This window comes from Dipodomys ordii, unplaced genomic scaffold, assembly GCF_000151885.1.
Source record: "Dipodomys ordii isolate 6190 unplaced genomic scaffold, Dord_2.0 Scaffold137, whole genome shotgun sequence".
Taxonomy (NCBI): domain Eukaryota; kingdom Metazoa; phylum Chordata; class Mammalia; order Rodentia; family Heteromyidae; genus Dipodomys; species Dipodomys ordii.
The window spans coordinates 1,128,507-1,150,568 of record NW_012267353.1 but is presented as its reverse complement, the minus strand read 5'-3'; the positions used below and the strand labels follow the sequence as shown (position 1 = coordinate 1,150,568).

General features: G+C 37.3%; 1 protein-coding gene across 1 annotated transcript in view; it reads left to right on the top strand.

Annotated features, from left to right (window-relative positions):
* The window catches only part of Kif27 (kinesin family member 27), a 96,949-nt gene extending 77,734 nt beyond the window's left edge, over nucleotides 1-19,215 (top strand). Inside the window, exons 15-18 of the mRNA XM_013031054.1 lie at nucleotides 5,386-5,592; nucleotides 7,009-7,207; nucleotides 9,786-9,950; nucleotides 16,815-19,215. Of these exons, the coding sequence (XP_012886508.1) occupies nucleotides 5,386-5,592; nucleotides 7,009-7,207; nucleotides 9,786-9,950; nucleotides 16,815-17,275 (1,032 nt within the window). The 3' untranslated portion in view covers nucleotides 17,276-19,215. The remainder of the gene's footprint in view (nucleotides 1-5,385; nucleotides 5,593-7,008; nucleotides 7,208-9,785; nucleotides 9,951-16,814) is intronic.
* The last annotated feature ends 2,847 nt before the right edge of the window (nucleotides 19,216-22,062 follow it).

Below are 22,062 nucleotides of genomic sequence, written 5' to 3'. Positions count from 1 at the left end.
TCTTAAATGAAAATGCCAAGTGAAAACTCTAGGCTTTGAGTTCAAGTCCCAGTACTGGCATTAAAAAAGAAAAAAGGCAAGTTGTGGATATTCTAATAAAGCTATCATTATTATACTGTTTATGCAAAGCAGTACAATGATTATTTGAGGGGAAATGTGTCAAGGCTAACTTGGTAGATTAATATCATGAATTGGATTATGAAAAACATGTATTGACAAATTATAAGAAAGCCATTTTAGATAGAATATGGGTAAGAAAGGCATATAGAAAAGAATGAGCAAATTATGTGAGCAAAAGGGTAAAGGTCTGTTACTAAGAAACATTAAGACTTTTACTTCATGAGGATTTCTTTAAACTAAAAGTGCATATAGATTTATGGTGAAAATGCATCACTGTGCTGAAACCTACTGAGCAGACTCCTGGATTATTTTGAAGGAATAATGAACTTGCCACAATTGTTGGGATTCCAGATAGTCTGTTTCTTAGTACTTTGTCCCACACAGTTGGTTTTCCTTTAGTGTAACTATGAAGTGGGATTTGCTCTCACTGGTTGTCAAGCCAAGACTAATATTCCCAAGTAAAACTGCCAGTAGCAGACTGCTGGATATGTGAGATTGTAAAGTGACAGAAATCATCAGTAAAATCTTGGTAGAAGGATGTCTTTAAACTTGCTTAAAATTATTTTTTGTTCCACAATAAGTAATTTTCCTAGTTTTATTACTTGATAGGAATTATAAACTTTAGATCCTGCATACCAGTAGAGAATTACCCAATAAGTTCCTATTACCTTAAAAAAAATAAAATCCAGAAATTAAAACTTTAAAAGTATTTGAGTTCTACTTTTATTTTTCTTTTTTAAACAAGTATACGTAATTATATGCCAATAAAAACCTTTTTTCAACACCAGTACTGGGGCTTGAACTCAGGGTCTCAAGCTCTCCCGTAGTGTTTTTGTTCAAAGCTGAAACTCTGCCACTTGAGCATACCTTCACTTCCAGATTTTGTTGGTTAATTGGAGATGAGAGTCTCCCAGAATTAAACTATCTTCCTGAGCTGGCTTCAAACTCAGATCCTCAGATTTCAGCAGTAAATAAATCCTCAGAGTAGCTAAAGTTACAGGTGAAATATTCTAGCCTGGCAAAACTTTTGTTGTTGTTGTTGTTGGTCTTGGGGCTTGAACTCTGGTCCTGGGCGCTGTCTGTTTTTCAGCTTTTTCTGGGTTTTTTTTTTTGGGGGGGTCCGGTTGTGGGGCCTGAACTCTTAGCCTGGGCGCTGTCCCTCAGCTCTTCAGCTCAAGGCTAGCGCTCTACCACTTGAGCCACAGCGCCACTTCCGGCTTTTTTCTTTTTGCTTATGTGGTGCTGAGGAATCGAACCCAAGGCCTCATACATGCAAGGCAAGCGCTCGAGCCACCTTCCCAGCCCCTAGCCTTTTCTGTTTATGTGGTGCTAAGGAATCAAATCCAGGGCCTCATTCATGGGAGGCATGCACTCTACCACTGAGCCACCTTCCCAGCTTTTCTTTTTTCATTCCTTTTCATTGGCCATGGGGCTTGAACTCAAGGCCTGGGTGCTATCCCTGAGCTCTTTTGCTGAAGGCTAGTGCTCTACCACATTGAGCCACAGCACCACTTCCAGTTTTCTGATCCTTAGTTGGAGATAAGAATCTCATGGACTTCCCTGCCAGGGTTGGCTTTAAACTTGGATCCTCAGATCTCAGCCTCCTGAGTAGCTAGGATTACAGGTATGAGCCACCGGTGCCTGGTTGGCAAAACTTCATATATATATACACACACATATATACGTATATATATATATTCTTTTTCTACATTTTAATTTTCACCTTCAAATAGATATAAAACAGGGTTTCAATTTAACATACCCATTTAACATATCCATGTTGATTGGTGTCACCCCTGATAGTCATTTTCCTCCTTCTTTTATGGAGAACAGTATTATAACTCAATATATGTATAAAATACATAATGATCAAGACAGAGTACTTTAGCATTTCCATTTCCTCAAATAGCATAATTTCTATGTTGTGGAAATCCTGAACTCTTCTTTTTGAAACAGTTAATAAATTTCTTTAGGCAACAGATACCCTGCCATTCACCATTCTATGGAACATGAGAATTAAGTGTATTTGGTACCCATTAGCCAACCTCTTTCTATCCTCCCTACCTTTCATAGCCTGTAGTCATGACTTTTATATCTCTATTATGTGATCATCTTCTTTGGCTTCCATAAATGAGTGAGAGAATGCTATATGTAGCTTCTTGGACTGGCTTATTTCACTTAACATAATGTCTGCCTCTTTGATCCATGTTACAGATGATAGAATTATCCTTCAGTGGGGTACGTGAAGAAAAGAACTGTTAACATTAGCTGGGCATTGGTGGCTCATGCCTCTAATCCTAGCTACTCAAGAGGCTGAGATCTAAGGATCATTGTTCAAAGTCAGCCCATGCAAGAAAGTCTGTGAGACTTATCTCCAGTTAACTACCAAAAAAGCCAGAAGTAGAGCTGTGACTCAAGTGGTGGAGAGCTGGCCTTGAACAAAAAAAAATCTCAGTGACTCCGCTTATGCCCTGAATTCAAGACTCAGGACCAGTACCAAAAAAATGAATAAAAGAACTGTTATGTTTATTTCATCTTAGATTTCTATTTTATGTTTTATTGTTATAATATTACTTTCATTTATAGGGAATATCTACATATGCAGAGTATTTGCTAACTTTTTGTTTTGTGATCCAAAACATTTGGAGAACATTACTTTCGGTTCTTGTTGCTTGTACTGTGGTCTCTGAACCAACAGCACCTCAAGGGAGTCTGTCAGAAATGCAGAACCCTTAGGGCCCACCCAGAATCAGAATCTGAATTTTAATATGCTCATCAGTGCATACTCAAATTTGAAAAGTATGATAAAGTACAATTGACTCTTGATAATCTGAAATTTGTGTTAAGACAAATTTTTCGTCCCATGACAGTTTTTCATGGCTCCCTCCCTATACTTAGTGCTGAGTTAGAGGGAACTGCAAACACCTACGTGCTTGAGCCTCACTGGAGTCACTGTCCTCAGGGTAGTGATACTTCCTTATACATCACTGCACTTCTTTAACTTAGATCTGAAACTGTCTAAACTAACTTTACACTCTTCTTTGCCATCAATAAAGGCAAACTTTTCATAATGTGTTAAGTACCATTCAGCACTCAAATATTATCATCAGATAATTCAGTTATTTCATGGTTTCTCTTACCTAAATACATTTAATTTCTTAAGGGCTTTTTTCTTTAAAAAGGTGAATATTAACTTTGTTTCTTATGGACTAATTATTAAATCTTTGAATGATACTACGTGTTTTACAAAGAAATAGAATGGCTGTTGAACATTTTTTTCAAAATAGCTCTCCCAGCAGATTTTATATAATGGCTCTTTAAAAGGAATATTGTTCAAACCTCTCACTAGACAGTCATTACATACCTGTTTTTTTGAATTCCAAAAGAGAAGCTCAGACGTCAGTATTCTTTAATGTAGTCATAAATATTCACATATTTTCCTTTGAGATGCTGCAGGGAGGAATGGAGAAAAGTTATTAGGTTTCTTGGTAAAGATTTGTCAGATTTTTTCCTAGAAAAGAAGTATCTAGTACATTAAAGCATGTTATACTTCCTCCTTTGAAAACAAAATTTCTTAGGAATGCTATTAAACATTACTTTAAAATTATCTTTAAATAGTTGTACAATGAAGTTGCCATTCAATTAAACCGTTTATGTAAACAATGCATCTTGATCAAAGTCACCCATCTAATCATTTTTCCCCATCTCTCCCAACCTACCACTTCCCTCACTTTTCTTAAATTTGTAGAATATGCACTGAATTTCATGACTGCATTCTCCTGCCAAACATTATTAGTATTTTTTGTTTTTTGCCAGTCTGGGGCTTGAACTCAGGGCCTTGGCACTGTCCTTGAGCTTTTTTTTTTTTTTTTCTTCCAAGGCTAGCCACAGTGCCCCTTCTGGCTTTTTCCTTTTATGTGGTACTGAGGAATTGAACCCAGGGCTTCATGAATGCTAGGCAAGCACTCTACCACTAAGCCACATTCCCAGCCCTCTAAACATTATTCTTAATAGCACTTTCCCTGATTACATCTTTTCATAGGAATCTTAGGAAATGCTTTGTGTCCTTAAATCTTTACTACTTTTGTTAAATACACTTCATTTTCATTTTTCTTTCCTTAGTAACTCTTCTCTGATTACTAGTTCGTGTGTGTGTGTGAGAGAGAGAGAGAGAGAGAGAGAGAGTGCATGTGCGCATGCATGCATACCAGTCCCAGGGCTTGAACTAAAGGCCTGGGTGCTATCCCTGCACTTTTGTGCTCAAGGATAACTGCAGCTCCACTTCTGGCATTTTGGTGGCTACATGGGGATAAAGAGTCTCAAAGACCTATCTGCGTGGGCTGATCTGATCCTCCAATCTCAGCCTCCTGAGTAGCTAAGATTACAGCCATAACCCACGAGCACCTGGCTTACTGGTTCTTAATAGCTTACTCTAAACGTATTTCTTCCTTCTGTCCTCACAGTATGCTGTTTTAATAGGGTATTGGAGGGACATCAGGAGCTCTCTAGATTTTACTAGTGGAAATACTGATTCAGAGTATAGAAGGAGATGACAATTCTGTGAGCATATTCCTTGGGTTTGGCAAGATGGTGTGTGCCTATAATCCTAGCTACTCAGGAGGCAGAGACATAGAGGATAACAATCAAAGCCAGCCTAGGCAGAAAGGTCTGCAAGACTTTTTATCTCCAGTTGATCAGCAAAGTGTCAGATTGAAGACATGACCAGCAATGAGTAAAAAAGCCAAGCCAGAGTGCAAGGCTCTAAATTCAAGCCCTAGTATTAGCACACAGAAAAAGGGTTGTGAGAGTCCATGTCAACCAACATCTGGGCACAGTAGTATATATTTTCATCCCAGTGATGCAGGGAAGCACAAATAAGAAGGCCAGCATAAAACAAGACCTAATCCCGAAAATAACCAACACAAAAAGGACTGTCAGAGTGGTTTAAGTAGTAGAGCACCTGCTTAGTAAGCACAAACCCCTATACCACTAAAAAAAAAAAAAAGCATATTTCTTGAATTTAGGTAGTTAGCATTTGCAGTATGACCTTGGGATGTTTCAGAATTCATGTATCTGTCCTTCCCTTTTTATTATAGGTTTAGTGTGAAGACACAGTGCAAGAGCTCAACCCTTGTTTTTTAAAATTTAGTACTAGCGTGCAAATTTTCCTCAACCCCAAAAAGCACAGTAAATTCTAAGTATATGGGAAGGTCTAGGTTATATGATTTCATTTTAAATGAGTGCTTCATATTGTATTATTCCCAGGAAGAACATGTTCTTTTCCAACTTGAAGAGGGCATTGAAGCTTTGGAGGCTGCAATTGAATACAAGAATGAAAGTATCCAGAGCCGCCAGGACTCACTTCGAGCATCATTCCAAAATCTTTCTCAGAGTGAAGCAAATGTCTTGGAGAAACTCATTTGCCTGAATCCTGTTGAGACTAGAGCTATCCTTTTCAGATACTTCAATAAGGTTTGTTTGTGAGGAACAATATTTTTCTTACAGAGAATAGTCAAGAGCTCCTCATTATGTCAGTTTTTTAAAGAAAAAAATTAAAGGCATAAAGATTTGATGGTAGAACTACAAATTTAAACATGACTTCTTTTTATAGTACTAAATGTTATCTGAAAATTTATAATTGTCCATGTAGGTACACCTAACTTAGTGAAATGTTTAAAGTTGGAGAGCCTTTCATTAGAAAGGATTTAGATTATATTGCTTCCTTACTTTTATTGAGTATAAATTTGTGAGTTGCTATGCAACATTATGAAAAGTCAAGAGCCCTCTGACTTTTTCTTTCATTGCTGTGGGGAGTAAACCTGTACTTTTTCATCATGTGTGACTTGAATAGAGATGAAGTGGTGCTTCAGTGGCAAAGATAACAATAGACTTTATTAACTTATACTTAAATCAATTAAAATATTTTACATAAATTTTAGAATTTACTGATCCAGGGCTGGGAAGGTGGCTTAGTGGTAGAGTGCTTGCCTTGCATGCCAGAGGCCCTGCGTTCTATTCCTCAGCACTACATAAGCAAAAAGAAAAAAGCCGGAAGTGGCACTGTGGCTCAAGTGGTAGAGTGCTAGCCTTGAGCTGAAGAGCTGAGAGACAGCGCCCAAGCCCAGAGTTCAGGCCCCATGACCGGACCACCCCCCCACCAAAAAAAAAAAAGAATTTACTGATCCAGAGATGACTATAAGCATTAAGAACTTTGTCCATCTTTTTTAATGTCCTTTCCACTTAAAATAGACATTACAGAGTTGCTGTTGTTATATTTCTCTGAAAAATATAGTTTATAGAATATCAGGCAAACTGATAAATAAAGCACCAAAGTTTTTAATGTTCTAATTAAACAGAATAGAATAAAGATATGTCAGATGCTGGTGGCTCATGGTTATAATCCTAGCTAGTCAGGAGGCTGAGATTTAAGGATCACAGTTCAAGGCCAGTGTGGGCAGAAAAAGTCTGTAAGTCTCTTATCTTCAACTAACCAGCAAAAAACTAAAAGCAAAACTGTGATTCAAGTGGTAGGGTGCCAGATTTGAGCAAAAAATAAAATAAAAAAATAAGCAAGAGCAAAAATCCCTGAGTTTAAGGCCAAGTACGAGCAAGGAAGGAAGGAAGGAGAGAAGGAAGGAGGGAGGAAGTCAGGCAAGCATACAGTTTCCTCTTAGATACCTACAATAATTAGTTACAATTACTACTGTAAGCTACTTCAATTGTGAGAGTGCATCTAGTTGCAGTGCTTGTTTAGAAAATAGAAAAATAGTGGAGTCCTGTCCTAGGCAGTAGCTTACAACTATAAAGGTTAAAGAAGTTCATCTTTATGTAGTCTCAAAATAGTCGATTGTAAGACACAACTAAAAGTACAAAACTTATGTTTGCTAGGTGGTTAATTTACGAGAAGCAGAGCGGAAACAACAGTTAGAAAATGAAGAGATTAAATTAAAGGTTCTTGAACAGGATAATATGGTTCGTGAGTTGAAATCTGCACTGGATCATCTGAAGTTACAGTGTGATCGGAGGCTCACCCTGCAACAAAAGGAACACGAGCAAAAGATGCAACTGTTGTTACATCATTTCAAAGGTAATTGTCTCTTTCAGTATACAGAGGTGATTCAGGAAGGAAGATAGAATTTGATCACCCAACACATGATCCAATATATATAAATAGTTAATACTTACACTACTTTGGGCCTTTACATATTTTGGTTATGGGAGAGTGAACTTTGATGAAGGCTATTAATGCTTGAGATGCCATTTCTTCTACCTGTCCTCAACCCACATGTAAGTACTGCTGCTAAGTACTCTTAGCTTGTTGTTGGTGTAGTTTTTATGTTAAAATATAGGACTACTTCTGGCTTTTTGGTGTATAGTTGAAAATTTCTTTCAAGCTTGACAAATTATTTTCCATTAACAAACTTCAAGTGAATGATGCCCTGTTACTACCTAAACTACCTAAATTTATTATAATTTTATTTGGTTATGATTTTTTATGCATGGAGGTTATATCTTAAGTTGAAATTAGTCTACCAAATACTGTCACTAGTGATCAGCAGTTCAACCATTAGCTGATGTAGATAGAGATCTGTCATAATAATCAGTCCTCACATTATCTGGGCATATGGCCAGTACACAAACAGTTGCTATGGTAACAGAATCACTGCCAGGTGATGCTATTTCTTTTTTCTTTCTTTCTTTCTTTCTTTCTTTTTTTTTTGTCGGTCGTAGGGCTTGAACTCTGAGTCTGAGCTATTCAGCTCAAAGCTAGCGCTCTACCACTTGAGCCACAGTGCCACTTCCAAAGTGATACTATTTCTACTTCAATCCAGGCTACTTACTCTTTTTTACAAAAATAAAAATATTTTATTTTTGGTGTTACTGGGGTTTGAACTTAGGGATTTACATTGAATTCAGGGCTTTGTATCTGCTAGACAAGTATTCTACCTCGGAGCCAAAACTCCAGTCATGCTGCTATGTCTTGATAATCAGTAATTGAAAATGGGTCAGATGGACCCAAGGAAGCAGAAAACCCTTGGAAAATACATGAATTTGCTTTTTGAGGCAATGTGCCTCTAAGATAGTTGCATAACTGGCTTAATTAGCAACCAGTGCCTTGACACAATCCCACACATTATTACATCTGAACATGCTAGCCTTTCTTTAGTTTCCTGTCTCAAGTGTCTAACAGATGTTTGATTACAATTTTTATGTCTTTTAAAGCAACTGGAATTATAATTCCAGTATACATTCCAGTATTTGATGTATATATCAAAGCTCATGTCATAGTCAAATGAGAACATTCTTTAACACTATAGCTATACAGAGTTCTCATAACAAAGTTGTAACTGAAAATGTTAACAATTTGTGAATTTTCCATGTTAAACTAAATGAATATGGGAAAAAAAATTTTTTTTTTGGGTCCGGTTGTGGGGCCTGAACTCTGGGCCTGGGCGCTGTCCCTCAGCTCTTCAGCTCGAGGCTAGCACTCTACCACTTGAGCCACTTCCGGCTTTTTTCTTTTTGCTTATGTGGTGCTGAGGAATCGAACCCAGGGCCTCGAGCATGCAAGGCAAGCGTTTTACCACTGAGCCACCTTCCCAGCCCCGAATATGGGAAATTTTGAAAAAATATGTAAAATAAAAACTATACTTTTATGTTGGTGGTGGTTTTTTTGTTTTTTGGTACTGAAGATCAAATCAAAAGTCTCACACATGCTATCCAAGTGCTCTAATACTGAACTATACAACACTACCCAGCTTTACTGTATGAGTCTCTGATTTATAGTATCATTAATTTTAAGAAAATTCAAAAACATGGAGGGTTAAATTAAGCTATACAAATACACTTAAAATTGTACAAAACAACACAATTTTCAAACCAGCAGGACTATTTTATAAATATATCAGAGTAAGTCTGAAAGTACCTACTTTTTTAAAGTCAGTATACTGGGTTTTACTATTCTGGGTAGGGTTAAACATAAACATGAGCTAGAAACTTTTAAGTTATATGTGATATCAACTAACTTATGCTGCCATCTCACTTTTTATGCCATGTTTTTCTTTGTGATTTAATCTCTACCCTCTTTTAATAAGTTTTCTTCTTTGTAAGTTTCTTGATTGTAGATTGCTTGTGCCTGTGAAACCTAAACTTACAATTTTCCCTATAATCACAGTTCCTGACAAACTTTTTTTGGGGGGTCATGCAGGGGCCTGAACTCTGTGCCTGGGCACTGTCCCTCAGCTCTTCAGCTCAAGGCTAGCACTCTACCACTTGAGCCACAGCGCCACTTCTGGCTTTTTCTACTTCTGTGGTGCTGAGGAATAGAACCCAGGGCCTCATGCATGCAAGGCAAGCGTTCTACTATGAGCCACCTTCTCACCCCCTGACATAAACTTTATAGTAAGATATTGAAAGAGCTTAGGGAAAGAGAAACATGAACTTTTGTGTAGGAAATGCTGGCTTCTGCTGTTCTAAGAATGAGCGTTTAGTTGTAGTTGCAAAATGTTTCTGAATTGTCAGGTAGGGATAGAGTAAAAGAGGTGACTTAAGTGCTAATGTTTTCCAAAATATAGGTAGAAAAATTGAGATTGTGAGATGTAATGTAACATACTTTTAAATCATTTGCTTAAAACCAAGTTTAAATGTAAATTTTTACTTTATAGAGCAAGATGGAGAAGGCATTAGAGAAACTTTAAAAACATATGAAGATAAAATCCAGCAGTTGGAAAAAGATCTTTATTTCTATAAGAAAACCAGCAGAGATCTTAAGAAGAAGCTTAAAGAAGTGGCACGCGAAGCAGTTCAGTGGCAACTAGCATTGTCAGAACGTAAGACCTATGCTACTTGTGTTAACTGTGTTTCTCTGTGTTTGGTGAGGTCATACTCGATTTGTTGTGCAGCATTTCTCAAGATAACTGGTTATTTAGGATGAGTCACTTCTGTTTGTCACTGCAGACAAAAACTAGTTTAGTTTATGTATAGGACAGAACTTCAGGAGAGTGAGTGAATGAGTGGACAGTGTGAAGGGAGTGGTCACTTATCTTTTTTTTTTTTTCCCCAGAAGGCAAGGCTTTATTCACCATTGAGAATATTCTGATCAAATGTGAAAACTAAAGAACAATACAGTTGAAGTAGTTTTAAAGAATATGTTAACTGAAAATAAAGGTTATCTTAAATATACCTTGCCTAGTATAAATGTTAATGCCAATTCTTCCTGTTGAATGGATTCATGAATCTCTGCACTATAATTATCAATTGGAGTGTAAATGGCATATGCTGAACCATTCATTTTACTTCAAGTAGTGCTCACTGATTACCACTAAGACTACTTAACTTTCTCTTGTTTTTCTTAACAGTTGAGTATAATTGACTTTCATGTATTTAAAATATGTAGACTACAAATGCATAAACTAAGCTACAAACTGTATCTAAAATTGATACATAAAGCTCTAGGAAACATCATTTATTGTCTGCTGTGTGCCAGTGATTTTTGGTCTTTAATTCATTTAGTCCTTAAAATAGCCCTATAATTTCTTTGTTGTTTTCCTATTTTATAGTAAAATGAGCCTTCTAATTACCATTGGGGAAAAAAACATGAAGCTCGCGCCTGTAATCCTCAGGAGGCTGAGATCTGAGGCTCAAGGTTCAAAAAGCCAGCCCGGGCAGGAAAGTCCATGAGACTATTATCTCCAATTAACCACCACAAAATCAGAAGTGGCACGGTGGCTCAAGTAGTAGAGCATTTGCTCCAGGACAGCGCCCAGGCCAGAGTTCAAGTCTCATGACCAACAAAATTAAAAAAAAAAAAGTAACTGCTGAACACTGGTGGCTCATGCCTGTAAATCCTAGTAACTCAGAAGGCTAAGATCTGAGAACTGAAGTTCAAATCCAGACCAGGAAGGAAAGTCCCCTGACTTTTCTCCAACTAAGCACACACACACACACACACACAGAGCCACAAATAGAGATTTCTGGCTCAAGTGGTAGAGTACTAGCCCTGAGCAAAAATCTCAGGAACAGTGCCCAGGCCCTGAATTCAAGATCCAGAACTTACAAGGAAAAAAAAAAAAGATATCGCTGGGCACCCATAGTTTATGCCTGTTATTCTAGCTTCAGGAGTCTGAAATCTAAGGATCAACATTCAAAGCTAGCCTGGGTAGAAAAGTTCATGAGATCCCATCTTCAATTAACTAGAAAAAAGCCAGCCCAAAGGTGTGGCTCAAAAAGTAGAATGCCAGCTGTAATCAAACAAGCCAGCAAGCCCAGGGAGTGAATGTATGGCCCTGGATTCAAGCTCCTTGCACTAGTAATAGAGAATAATAAAAATAAAGATAAAAGTGTATTTCTAAGATAAATCAGGACTTTTATGACCTTTAGAAATTAAAAATTATAATAAGTCACTGTTGAGACAAATTTGTTTCCTTGCATGATTATATAGAGATAAGTTTTGTTTTTTTTTTTTGGTCGGTCGTGGGGCTTGAACTCTGGGCTTGGGCGCTGTCCCTACACTCTTCAGCTCAAGGCAAGCACTCTACTGCTCAACCCACAGTGCTACTTCCAGTTTTCTAGTGGTTTATTGGAGATTAAATTCTCACAGACTTTCTTGCCCAGGCTTTGAACCATGATCCTCAGATCTCAGCCTCCTGAGTAGCTAGGATTACAGGCGTGAGCCACCAGCACCCAGCTAAAATATACCCTTTTTAAGCTGGGTGCCGGTGGCTCATGTCTTTAATCCTCACTACTCAAGAAGCTGAGATCTGAGGATCACAATTCAAAGCCAGCCCAGACAGGAAAGTTTGTGACTTCATATCTCCAATTAATTTACCAAAATAGCCTGAAGTGGAGCTGTGGCTCAAGCAGTAGATGCTAGCCTTTAGCCAAAAAAGCTCAGTGACAGCACTTTGAACCAGCATAGGAAATAAACAAATGCACACACCTCTTTTAGGACAGCAAAATAGAAGTAATATTTCTCAAATAACAGTCTATAAAATAACAGCCTTCTTTCAGAGGTTCATTTTAATAATTTAAATATGGTTTGTGAAATATTAAGACTATACCTAACTTGACCTTTAAAGAAAATTGTTTGTAGATGATAAGACAAGTGAAAGAATTTAGTGGAAAAAATTATATTTATGTGCAATGAATATATATGATGACTATAGAGTGGAATTAGCATACTTTTGTATGTTAAAATTCTTCTAGAGTAGAATACTGCTTTATATTCATGACATAAATATCATAAATTTGCAATATTCAAGTAACAAAAAGTATTCCAAGAAAAAAACACTTGAATAAAGGTATTTTCACAAATAGTGTAAACTTAGCTCTCAAAGTCAGGGTAAACCAGTGTCTGCTAACCTGTGTTTTGATTAGAAAGTTAGGGCCAACCACTCATGATAGAATAGTAATTAGAACATGGTCCAAGACTGACTCCTGTTCCAGTAATCTAGTGATAAACATGTGATACAGATTCTATGAGCCTTCCCAAAGAGACTAAACTTACTGATTATCAATGAATTAGTACAGAGGTGCTTATAGACATAAAACTTTTAATGGAAACATTACTTGCAGAAATGTAACCAGTCAATAAAAGACCATTATTTTAGCTTTTTGTTAGTGATACTGAAGCTTTAACTCAGGGCCTCACATTTGTTAGGCAAGTGCTCTACCACTTGAGCCATGACTTGTCCCCATTTTAGCCATTTTAAAAGCTCACTTTGAGGGCTGAATGTGTAGCTTGTCATGTGTGAGTCCCTGTGTGAGTCCATCCTAGCACCAAAACAAACAGCAGCAACACAAATCACCCCTTTCCAAATCTGAAGTATTAAACATCTGGTTTGTAAATGGTACATGTTTGTACTAATGAATCTACTACACACTTCTTTGAAGAGACAATATAATATTTGTAAATATACCTGGGGATGTGTAAAATGAGGATAAAACCTATCTGATCAACGTGCCCAAGAAGTGTAGTAGCCTTAGTAATGTTAAGAAGATTATTTCAGAGCTGGGAAGGTGGCTCAGTGGTAGAGCGCTTGCCTTGCATGCTCAAGGCCCTGGGTTCAATTCCTCAGCACCACGTAAGCAAAAAGAAAAAAGCTGGAAGTGGCGCTGTGGCTCAAGTGGTAGAGCGCTAGCCTTGAGCTGAAGAGCTGAGGGACAGCGCCCAGGCCCAGAGTTCAGGCCCCACAACCGGACCCCCCCCAAAAAAATAAATAAAAGATTATTTCAGCAAATCTGTTTTTCTACCTGGAAACATTTTAAATACTTTGTGGGGGGGGCGCTATAAAAACTAACGTGGCTGGGTGCTAGTGGCTCACACCTGTAATCCTAGTTGCTCAGGAGTCTGAGATTTATGGATCTTGCAGTTTGAAACCAGCCTGGGCAGAAAAGTCTGTGAGGCTCTTACTTCCAATTCATCAGCAAAAAAGCCAAAGGTAGAACTGTGGCTCAAGCAGTAGAGTATCAGCCTTGAGGGAAAATTCCGAGCAAGAGTTAGTTGGAGGCTTTGAGTTCAAGCCCTAGTACTAGCACCAAAAAAAAAGTTAAAAAAAGAGTAATATGTAGTCATTATAGAAAACTTGAAAATACAGGAAAAAATGGAAAACAACTAATAAACTACCCATATTTTAACATAATTATTTTCATATTATTGCCATGTTTTAAAAAAGTTACAATCCAGTTAGGTACATTCACATATTATATCATATCTCTATATCATCCCCCTGCTTTCATACAGTGACATTAAAGAAACTTTAGTTGATGTTTAAAATACAGTAATTTATATTTATCAAATTCTGAGTTCCCAAAAAATGACTCTGCTTACTAACCACTGTCCTAGTTAATACAAAACTATCTTGGTATTCAGTTCATTGAGATTGATTGGTTTTTATAAGGAGCTGTGTTGCTTTACCTAGTCTTGAACTCATGAACTCAGTGGTCCTCATGCCTCACCCCCTGGAATAGCTTGACTATAGATGTTTATCACTATGCCCAGCTTTTAATTCACTGTGTTTTGATAGTAGTTTTTGTTGTTGTCTGCATACCAGAATTATATTTATTTTGAGTATTCTTGGCCTTTTCCAGTATCAAAAATTAATCTTCTGACTGAAATATCTTGGTCATTTGGTGACTATGACTCTGTAATAGTATATGTGGTTTCTGATATATTTTGTGTGGATAAATTTAGTCTATATGAACATGTCTCCACTTTAGTTTTTTCGTTTGTTTGTTTGTCAATCGTGGGGCCTGAACTCTGTCCCTTAGCTCTTCAGCTCAAGGCTAGCACTCTACCACTTGAGCCACAGTGCAAATTCTGGCTTTTTTTGCTTATGTGGTGCTGAGGAATCGAACCCAGGGTTTCATGTATGCAAGGCAAGCACTCTACCACTGGGCTACCTTCCCAGACCTGCACTTAAGTATTTAAAACTATATATCAACTTAAATCAGTATCAGACTATATAAAATGATACTGGAGTAAGAAGATCTGGGTTGGAGTCCTTTCTGTTTTGCTTTATTCTTCAGTGGTGGTATAGTACTCAGGGCCTTATGCATGCTAGTCAAGTGGTCTACTGCTAAACTACATTCTCAACCCTAGAATCCTGTTTTGTTCATTGTTCTTTTTTAGTGGGAATGAACTCAGGGCTTCCTGCTTGCCAGGCCAGCACTCTACCAAACTTGAGCCACATCCCTAGCCCTTTTTGCTTTCATTATTTAGTTTTAATTAATAGGATCTCTTTTAAATTTTTTCTTGATAACCTCCTACCACCCCCTTTCTCTCATTTGGGAGCCACTATTTTTGGTCAACTTTGTATCTATCCTAGTATCTGATTTATGTCCTGTGTCAGTTCAGGGGTTGTTTGTTTTTGAAAGATTTTAAGTGCTAGAAAATAATTTGCATTTTAAACCAGGGTTAGAAACTAGAGTACCTTCAGTAGCCAAGAAGCAAATGTGAGCTATAGGGTTTATAGCTCTTGTCAAATGGAACTCTGCTCCTGCTGCTGTTGCTATGTAGTTGTTAGCTCTTTTAGTTGATGTTTCATACCAAAATAAATTTGTATGAAACTTCTGATTTAAATTTTTTAATTTTATTTTTTGTACTAGTCCTGGGGCTTGAACTGGGGATTTGTATCCTATCTCTGAGCTTTTTTGCTGAAGGCTAGTGCTCTACCACTTGAGTCTCATCTCTACTTCTGGATTTTGGGTATTTATTTGGATATAAGAGTCACAAGAGTTTCTTATCTGGGTTGTATTTGAACTGCAATCCTCAGATCTCAGCCAGGATTACAGGTATTGAGCCACCAGTACCCCACTAAATTTTAATTTTTTAATTAGTTTTATTCTCTCTCTTTCTCCCCCCTCTCTTTCTGTCTCTCTGTCTGTCTGTCTCTCTCTCTCTGTGTGTGTGTGTGTGTGTGTGTGTGTGTGTGTGTGTATGTGTATTGTGTTTGCCAGAACTCAGGGCCTCACACTTTTGCTTGGCTTTTTTTCCCCCTCTCAAGTCTAACACTCAACTACTTGAGACACACTACACTACTGGCTTTTTGCTGGTTAACTGGAAGTAAAAGTGTCATGGACTTTTCTGTTGGATCTGGCTTTGAACCTTGATCCTCAGATCTAGCCTATTGAGTAGACCAGGATTACAGAGTGGTTGGAAATTCTTGAAATTTTTGAGTGAAGTATTAAACATTAGAGTACAATGTGTATGTGTTAGTTTGGCTTAGGGGCTGCCAGTGTATAACCTGTTTTTAAACTTGGTCTTCACAAGACTAAAAGTGTACTAAGCACATATTATATGTTCAAGTTGGCATTTATTAGGTATCGTTCATGTGTGGGTTTTCCCTCTAGTAAGCTTTTGTCTTAGATAATAGATATGATTTGGAGAGTTCTAAGCCTGAATTTTTTCCACACATTCTAATCATTGTATGATGTCTCTCACTGACGTGTTATGCACTCATTTATTTATTTATTTTTTTGGTCAGTCGTGGGGCTTGAACTCTGGGCCTGAGCACTGTCCCTCAGCTCTTCAGCTCAAGGCTAGCTCTCTACCACTTGAGCCACAGTGCCACTTCCGGTTTTCTGGTAGTTTATTGGAGATAAGCGTCTCACAGACTTTCCTGCCCCAGCTGGTTATGAACTCCAGTCCTCAGATCTCAGCTTCCTGAGTAGCTAGGATTACAGGCATGAGTCACTGGCGCCTGGCTTCATCTTCATTTTGACATGGCATACATCCCAGCATGCATTTGTGCAGCAGAACCCTGCTATCATGCTGGGAAGGCTAGCTAAGACCAGATTTTCATACAAATAATGCCAAGTCTCCTAAGCAGGCCTATACCGAGAAGGCAGAACCAGTGTTTCCAGAGCTGCCTTTACTTGAACAGTAACAAGCCAGGCAGAAGGAAGTATGGAAAGGCACCAGAGAGAAGAAAAGCATTTCTGGTTTCCAAGAGTTACCAGAATCCCTAGAAGAAAATTTCCCAACTTTGCTCTGTGAATTAACATTCTGATTTATTCTCATACAAAATGCCTATGAGTGAAATAAGATTAATTCAATTCACAAGTCTGTCTAAAACAAATAAACTAGCTGAAAATGGATTGGTAAGAATGTAGTTATGTTAGAATATTATTATTATTATTTAAATACCTGGTTTTGAGGGAGTCATCTCTAATAAATGTTTGGGGAATTATTTTAGATCGTGATGCTGGAGATGGAGTCCTGATTCCAGAAGAAACAAGTGTGCTTTCAGAAGAATTAAAATGGGCATCCAGAACTGAAAATACAAAACTAAGTGGAAAAGAAAAAGAAGTGGACAGTTTCCCAAGCAAACCACATTCTCAGTTTTGGGATGATATCCCAGAGTTACCTACAGTTAATAGCTCTGTTGCACCCTCTAGTGGACAATTAAGCAATATGGATAAAATAGATGAAAATCATTTTATATATTCTCACAGTCGAACATCACCCCTAATTCAGCCAGTAGAAAACGTGGGACAACTTCATGGTATCACACCTGTAAAACTGTGTCGCAAAGAATTACGTCAGATTTCTGCCACAGAACTCTCATTACGACGTTCCAATCTTGGAGTAGGAGTTCGATCAATGACTGCTGATTCCATTGAAGTATCTAGGAAACAGAGTGATTTTAAAACTTAGGCATTTAACAGTAGAACCTTTAATTTAGTGAATAAACAAAAATATTTCTTTTCTAACTTGTTAAAAATTAAAATTCAAGCTCACTAGGATCCAAGAAAAAGGAGAGGATTGAATTTCTCATCTTTTTGTATATTTATGGACATATATACCTGCTGTAGTGTATTTCTGGAATTCCAATTTGCATTTCCATAGTAATCAAGCAATTTTATTCAAATATTTGATAACATTTAAATATTTCCACTTATAAGATGCACACATAAATTTTCAGGCATTTTATTTCATTTTTTCAGGCATACTTGAAGAATATTTAAATAATAGACTAACTTGTCCTTCAAATACATATTATTATAGCATTATGTTGTAGCATATTATAATATACAATAACTATTGCTGTTATTCTAAAATACAAATGTATTTCTGTTTTTAGAAGATCCAACTAAGTATTTAGCTTGTATCAGAGGGAGTCACCAGTTGCATATGTTTTGGATGGATTTGTTTTATATTATTAGTTTGCTAATAGAACAAATGTTTTACTTTCTTCTGTCCTATGCAGTCAGAATGGGAAAGTATTGGACATAATTCCATGGAACAGGGTAGCGGTAATAGATTCAGCACAGAAATCTAACATTCCAAGGAAAAGAACACTGGTGTGAGCAGCCAGGCCACATGGAGTGTCTGTAAAGCTTGAAGTCTAGCCAAGGCATCTTTAGCCAACATGTGCTTAAGTATGGCAGCTTGCCTCATCAAGTTTTTTGCAGGCCAAACTACATTGGGGCTGTGAATATGTAAATGAAAGTTTTGCTAAAATTGCCCTTCAAGTTTTTCTTTTGTCAAAATTTTACATAATATTTATAATTAACTGAACAATTTGACCACCAGTTCTTTTCCACTATCTTTCCCCATCATGGGTAACATTCCACTATCAAGACCTGAGGTATTATTCTGTTACTTTTTAATACTTTACCAGACTTCTAAACCAAAGTTGAGTTTCTTGGACTAGTCACTGATGTTGCTCAATAAGAGCCACTGTGCTTCCATGCTGAGTCCATTTGTTTTTATTGAAACAGCCACAGACACTTTTTTATATTCTTTCTTCTGTTGCTGCTGGTCTGACCATCACTCCTAAGACCTAATCTGTTCCCTTGCATTAGAACACCAAAGACCTCCATCCTTTTTCTATTTGCTAGCCCCTACAGACTAGAGTTCCTTGTCTTATTGCTAAAGAAACAATTCTTAAAAGGAAAGAGAAACTTCTAAATAGTTTTTTTTTAATCTCTTAAGCATGGTGCTAAAATAAAATCATAGGTTAAATAGATTTCTTTGGATTTACCTTGGAACTGAACAGTTTGTAGCATTAGCCCAATGAGAAACTGCCTCTCCTAAGGTTCAGACAACTAATTTACAAACTAACATAGAATGTTATTTTATCTGGTCATTTTCTGGTTTACCCCTAGTCTTCCTATTTGCCTTTCATTTACATGTCGGTCGTATAGCAAAAGCCTTCAATAAAATATAGGAATTATACATTTATTAGTAAATATACATTTATTCATGAGTCATAATAATAAATTCCTTATAAGATTATATAATGTTCTGTTAGCTATGAGTAATTCATATGAGAATGTATTCCGATACTAGAATCATGCCCACTCAAGGAATAACAAAGCAAAAGCTATATTAAATTACAGTGATTTGATTTGATAATGCAAAAGTGAATTGACCACTAGTAACAAAGTTGTGATATTTTCCCCTGCCTTTGATTAGCTGTATACCCTTTCTTATACTATGATAGATTTCATGCACATACTCAAATAATGCAAATAATATCCTAAATAACATATTCTAGAACTTAACTTCTGGTTATTGTAGGTAATCAATACTCTTAACAAAGGAAACAAAAAATAAAGTACCTCCTTTAGGACAAATAAAATTATTTTAAATTTAAATAGATTTTACTCTTTTATGATATTCAATATTCAATATATCTTTGAGTTGTACAAAGGGGTTTTAATTCAACATTTATACTTAGTTATATTGCTTCCTTCAGTCTAAACATTTTGTCATTATGTTTGCTTTATTACATACAGAAACACTTTTGGGGTGGGGGGAGTTGTTCATTATTTTCTTTTATTCTCCACCTGTAGTAGAACATTTGTAAGGGAAGACATCTCTAACGTAACTAGGTTTTGGTTTTGGGTTTGTTTTTTTTTTGCTAATTCCAGAGTTACATTGAACAGAGTGGAAATTTTTCATATATGGGAATTACACATAGTGAAAACATGGATGGAGGTGGTGTATGTGTATCTGTCTGTCTGTCTGTCTGTCTATATTACAGTGCTGGGGATAAGTCCTCAGCTTGGCTTCACTTAGGTAAACACTCACGGAGATAAACTCCAAGCCACTGCTATGCTTTAATGTTTGTTTTCTCTTGTTAGTGTATTATTGGCTCCTCATTTCTTCACAGCTTCATGAACCTTTGATTTCAAGGAGTCAGCAAAAATATATAGAATCTTCAGTTATGTGGACTGTATTGCCATTAGCCATTGCCTTGTTTATATTAAATATAGAGCAATAAAATTTATGAATATTTCAGACTAGGTCACATATGAAAAATAAAGGCCTTATATCCTAGGATGGATTATGTCATGAAATACTTAGTAGTTGTTCGGTTCTATGCTCACAAAATTTCAAACATTCAACGGACACAGGACATATTTGACTTTAAAAACACTGGTATGCCAATATCTCAAGATTCAAGTAGAAAATTTATTCTACCTTCAACATTACTAGAATTAAAAACATTTATTGTGTATATTTTACACTTGTTATATTTGTAGGCTGCCCTCATTAATACTGATGACATACTTAAATGTGAGACAGAAATCTTGTTGCAATAAGTACCTTCAATGCATTGGGTATTGTTATTTGGGGGCCTAACTGGGTGGTAGTTTGCTAGAGGAAGGGTTGGGAGCTTCTGTCCTACAGGAAAGGGGGGTGTTCTCATTGTCATGGTGCTGCACTGCTTAAACTCCTTGCTCTTGATGTGCACTTCATACCAGAACATAAGAACAAACGGATGGATAATCATTACGCTGGTTCATGTTGAACTCAACATGATCCCAGAATGTGGAACAAGGGAAGTTATAAAAGGAAAGCTCATACTCAGGAGGCTGAGATAATAAGACTCTCAATTCAAAGACAGCCCAAGCAGACATATCCAAAAGATATTATCCAGCAAAAAAGCTGGAAAGGGAATTTGTGGTAGCTCAAGTGGTAGAGCACCAGTCTTGCCAAAAAGCCAAGCAAGAGCACAGGCCCTGAGTTCAAGCCCTAGCACCGGCATTCCCTACCCCCCCCCCAAAAAAAACACCTCAGAAAAACCTTCTTTTGAGTATTGTACAGTTCTCATTTGCCCTTCTCCTCCTCCCCCCCTTCACCTCCTCCTCCTCCTCCTCTTCTTTTTGAGAGTCATAGGGCTTAAACTCAGCCTGGGCACTGTCCCTGAGCAGTTTTTCTCAAGGCTAGAGCTCTAACACTGTGAGCCACAGTACCACTTCCAGTTTTCTGGTGGTTAATTGGAGATAAGAGTCTCATGGACTTTCGTGCCCAAGGCAGCTTTGAACTGTGATCCTCAGATCTGAGCCTCCTGAGTAGCTAGGAGTGAGCCACAGAACCTGGCTCATTTGTCCCTTTTAATATTTTTTTCTTCTAGGAAGTTTCACAGTAAATTAACACAATTGCCACTACTTGAAATGCTAATAGTGTAATTTGATTGAACTCAAAGATAATTAGACTTTAATACTCTGTATAAAGTCTGGTTTTCTGTTTTTTCCTTTTTTATTATACCAGGGCTTAAACTCAGGACCTCACACTCTTGCTCAACTTTCTTGCTCACAGTTGGCACTCATCACTTGAGCAGGCTTTCAGCCTGGCTTTTGTTGGTTATTTTTTATTTATATATTTTTTTTGTGGGTCGTGGGGCCTGAACTCTGGGCCTGGGCGCTGTCCCTCCGCTCTTCAGCTCAAGGCTAGCACTTTACCACTTGAGCCACAGTGCCACTTCTGGCCTTTTCTGCTTATGTGGTGCTGAGGAATCGAACTCAGGGCCTCATGCATGCAACAAAAGCACTCTACCACTGAGCCACCTTTCCAGCCCTTTGTTGGTTATTTTGTAGATGATGTCTTAGAACTTTGCTGCTTAGGGTTGAATCTCAACTGTGATCCTCCTATCTAGGATTATAGGCATGAGCTACAGGTACCTGGCTTGACACACAGTTCCACTGAGTTATTTCTACAGCATTTCAAAGGAAAAATATAGATAGCAGTCTTATAAACTTTGTTACAACAAGCAAATGCTTTGTATCTATGAGACAAAATCACACCAAAAAAGAGTAAAAATTTTAATCTTCAAAAAATTTATACTCAGAATTCTTAGACAAAGTCCTCTTATTAATAAATGCTTCTGTAATTAAAGTAGAAAGAAATTACTTTAAAACTCCATTCACATACACACACACACACACACACACACACACACACACACACACACACACACACGTATTATTTTTACTTATATAAACAGCTCACTATGTTGACCTCAAAATTTCAACCCTGTCTATAGCCCTTTCCTCCTATCCTGTAACCCTGCTGGGATTATAAGCATGTTCCACCATATGTATCCTAAGGTGCCTTTTTGTTTTGCCAGTCCTGGGACTTGAACTCTGGGCCTTTGTGCTGTCCCTGAGCTTTTATGTTTCAGGTTAGTACTCTACCACTTGATCCACAGC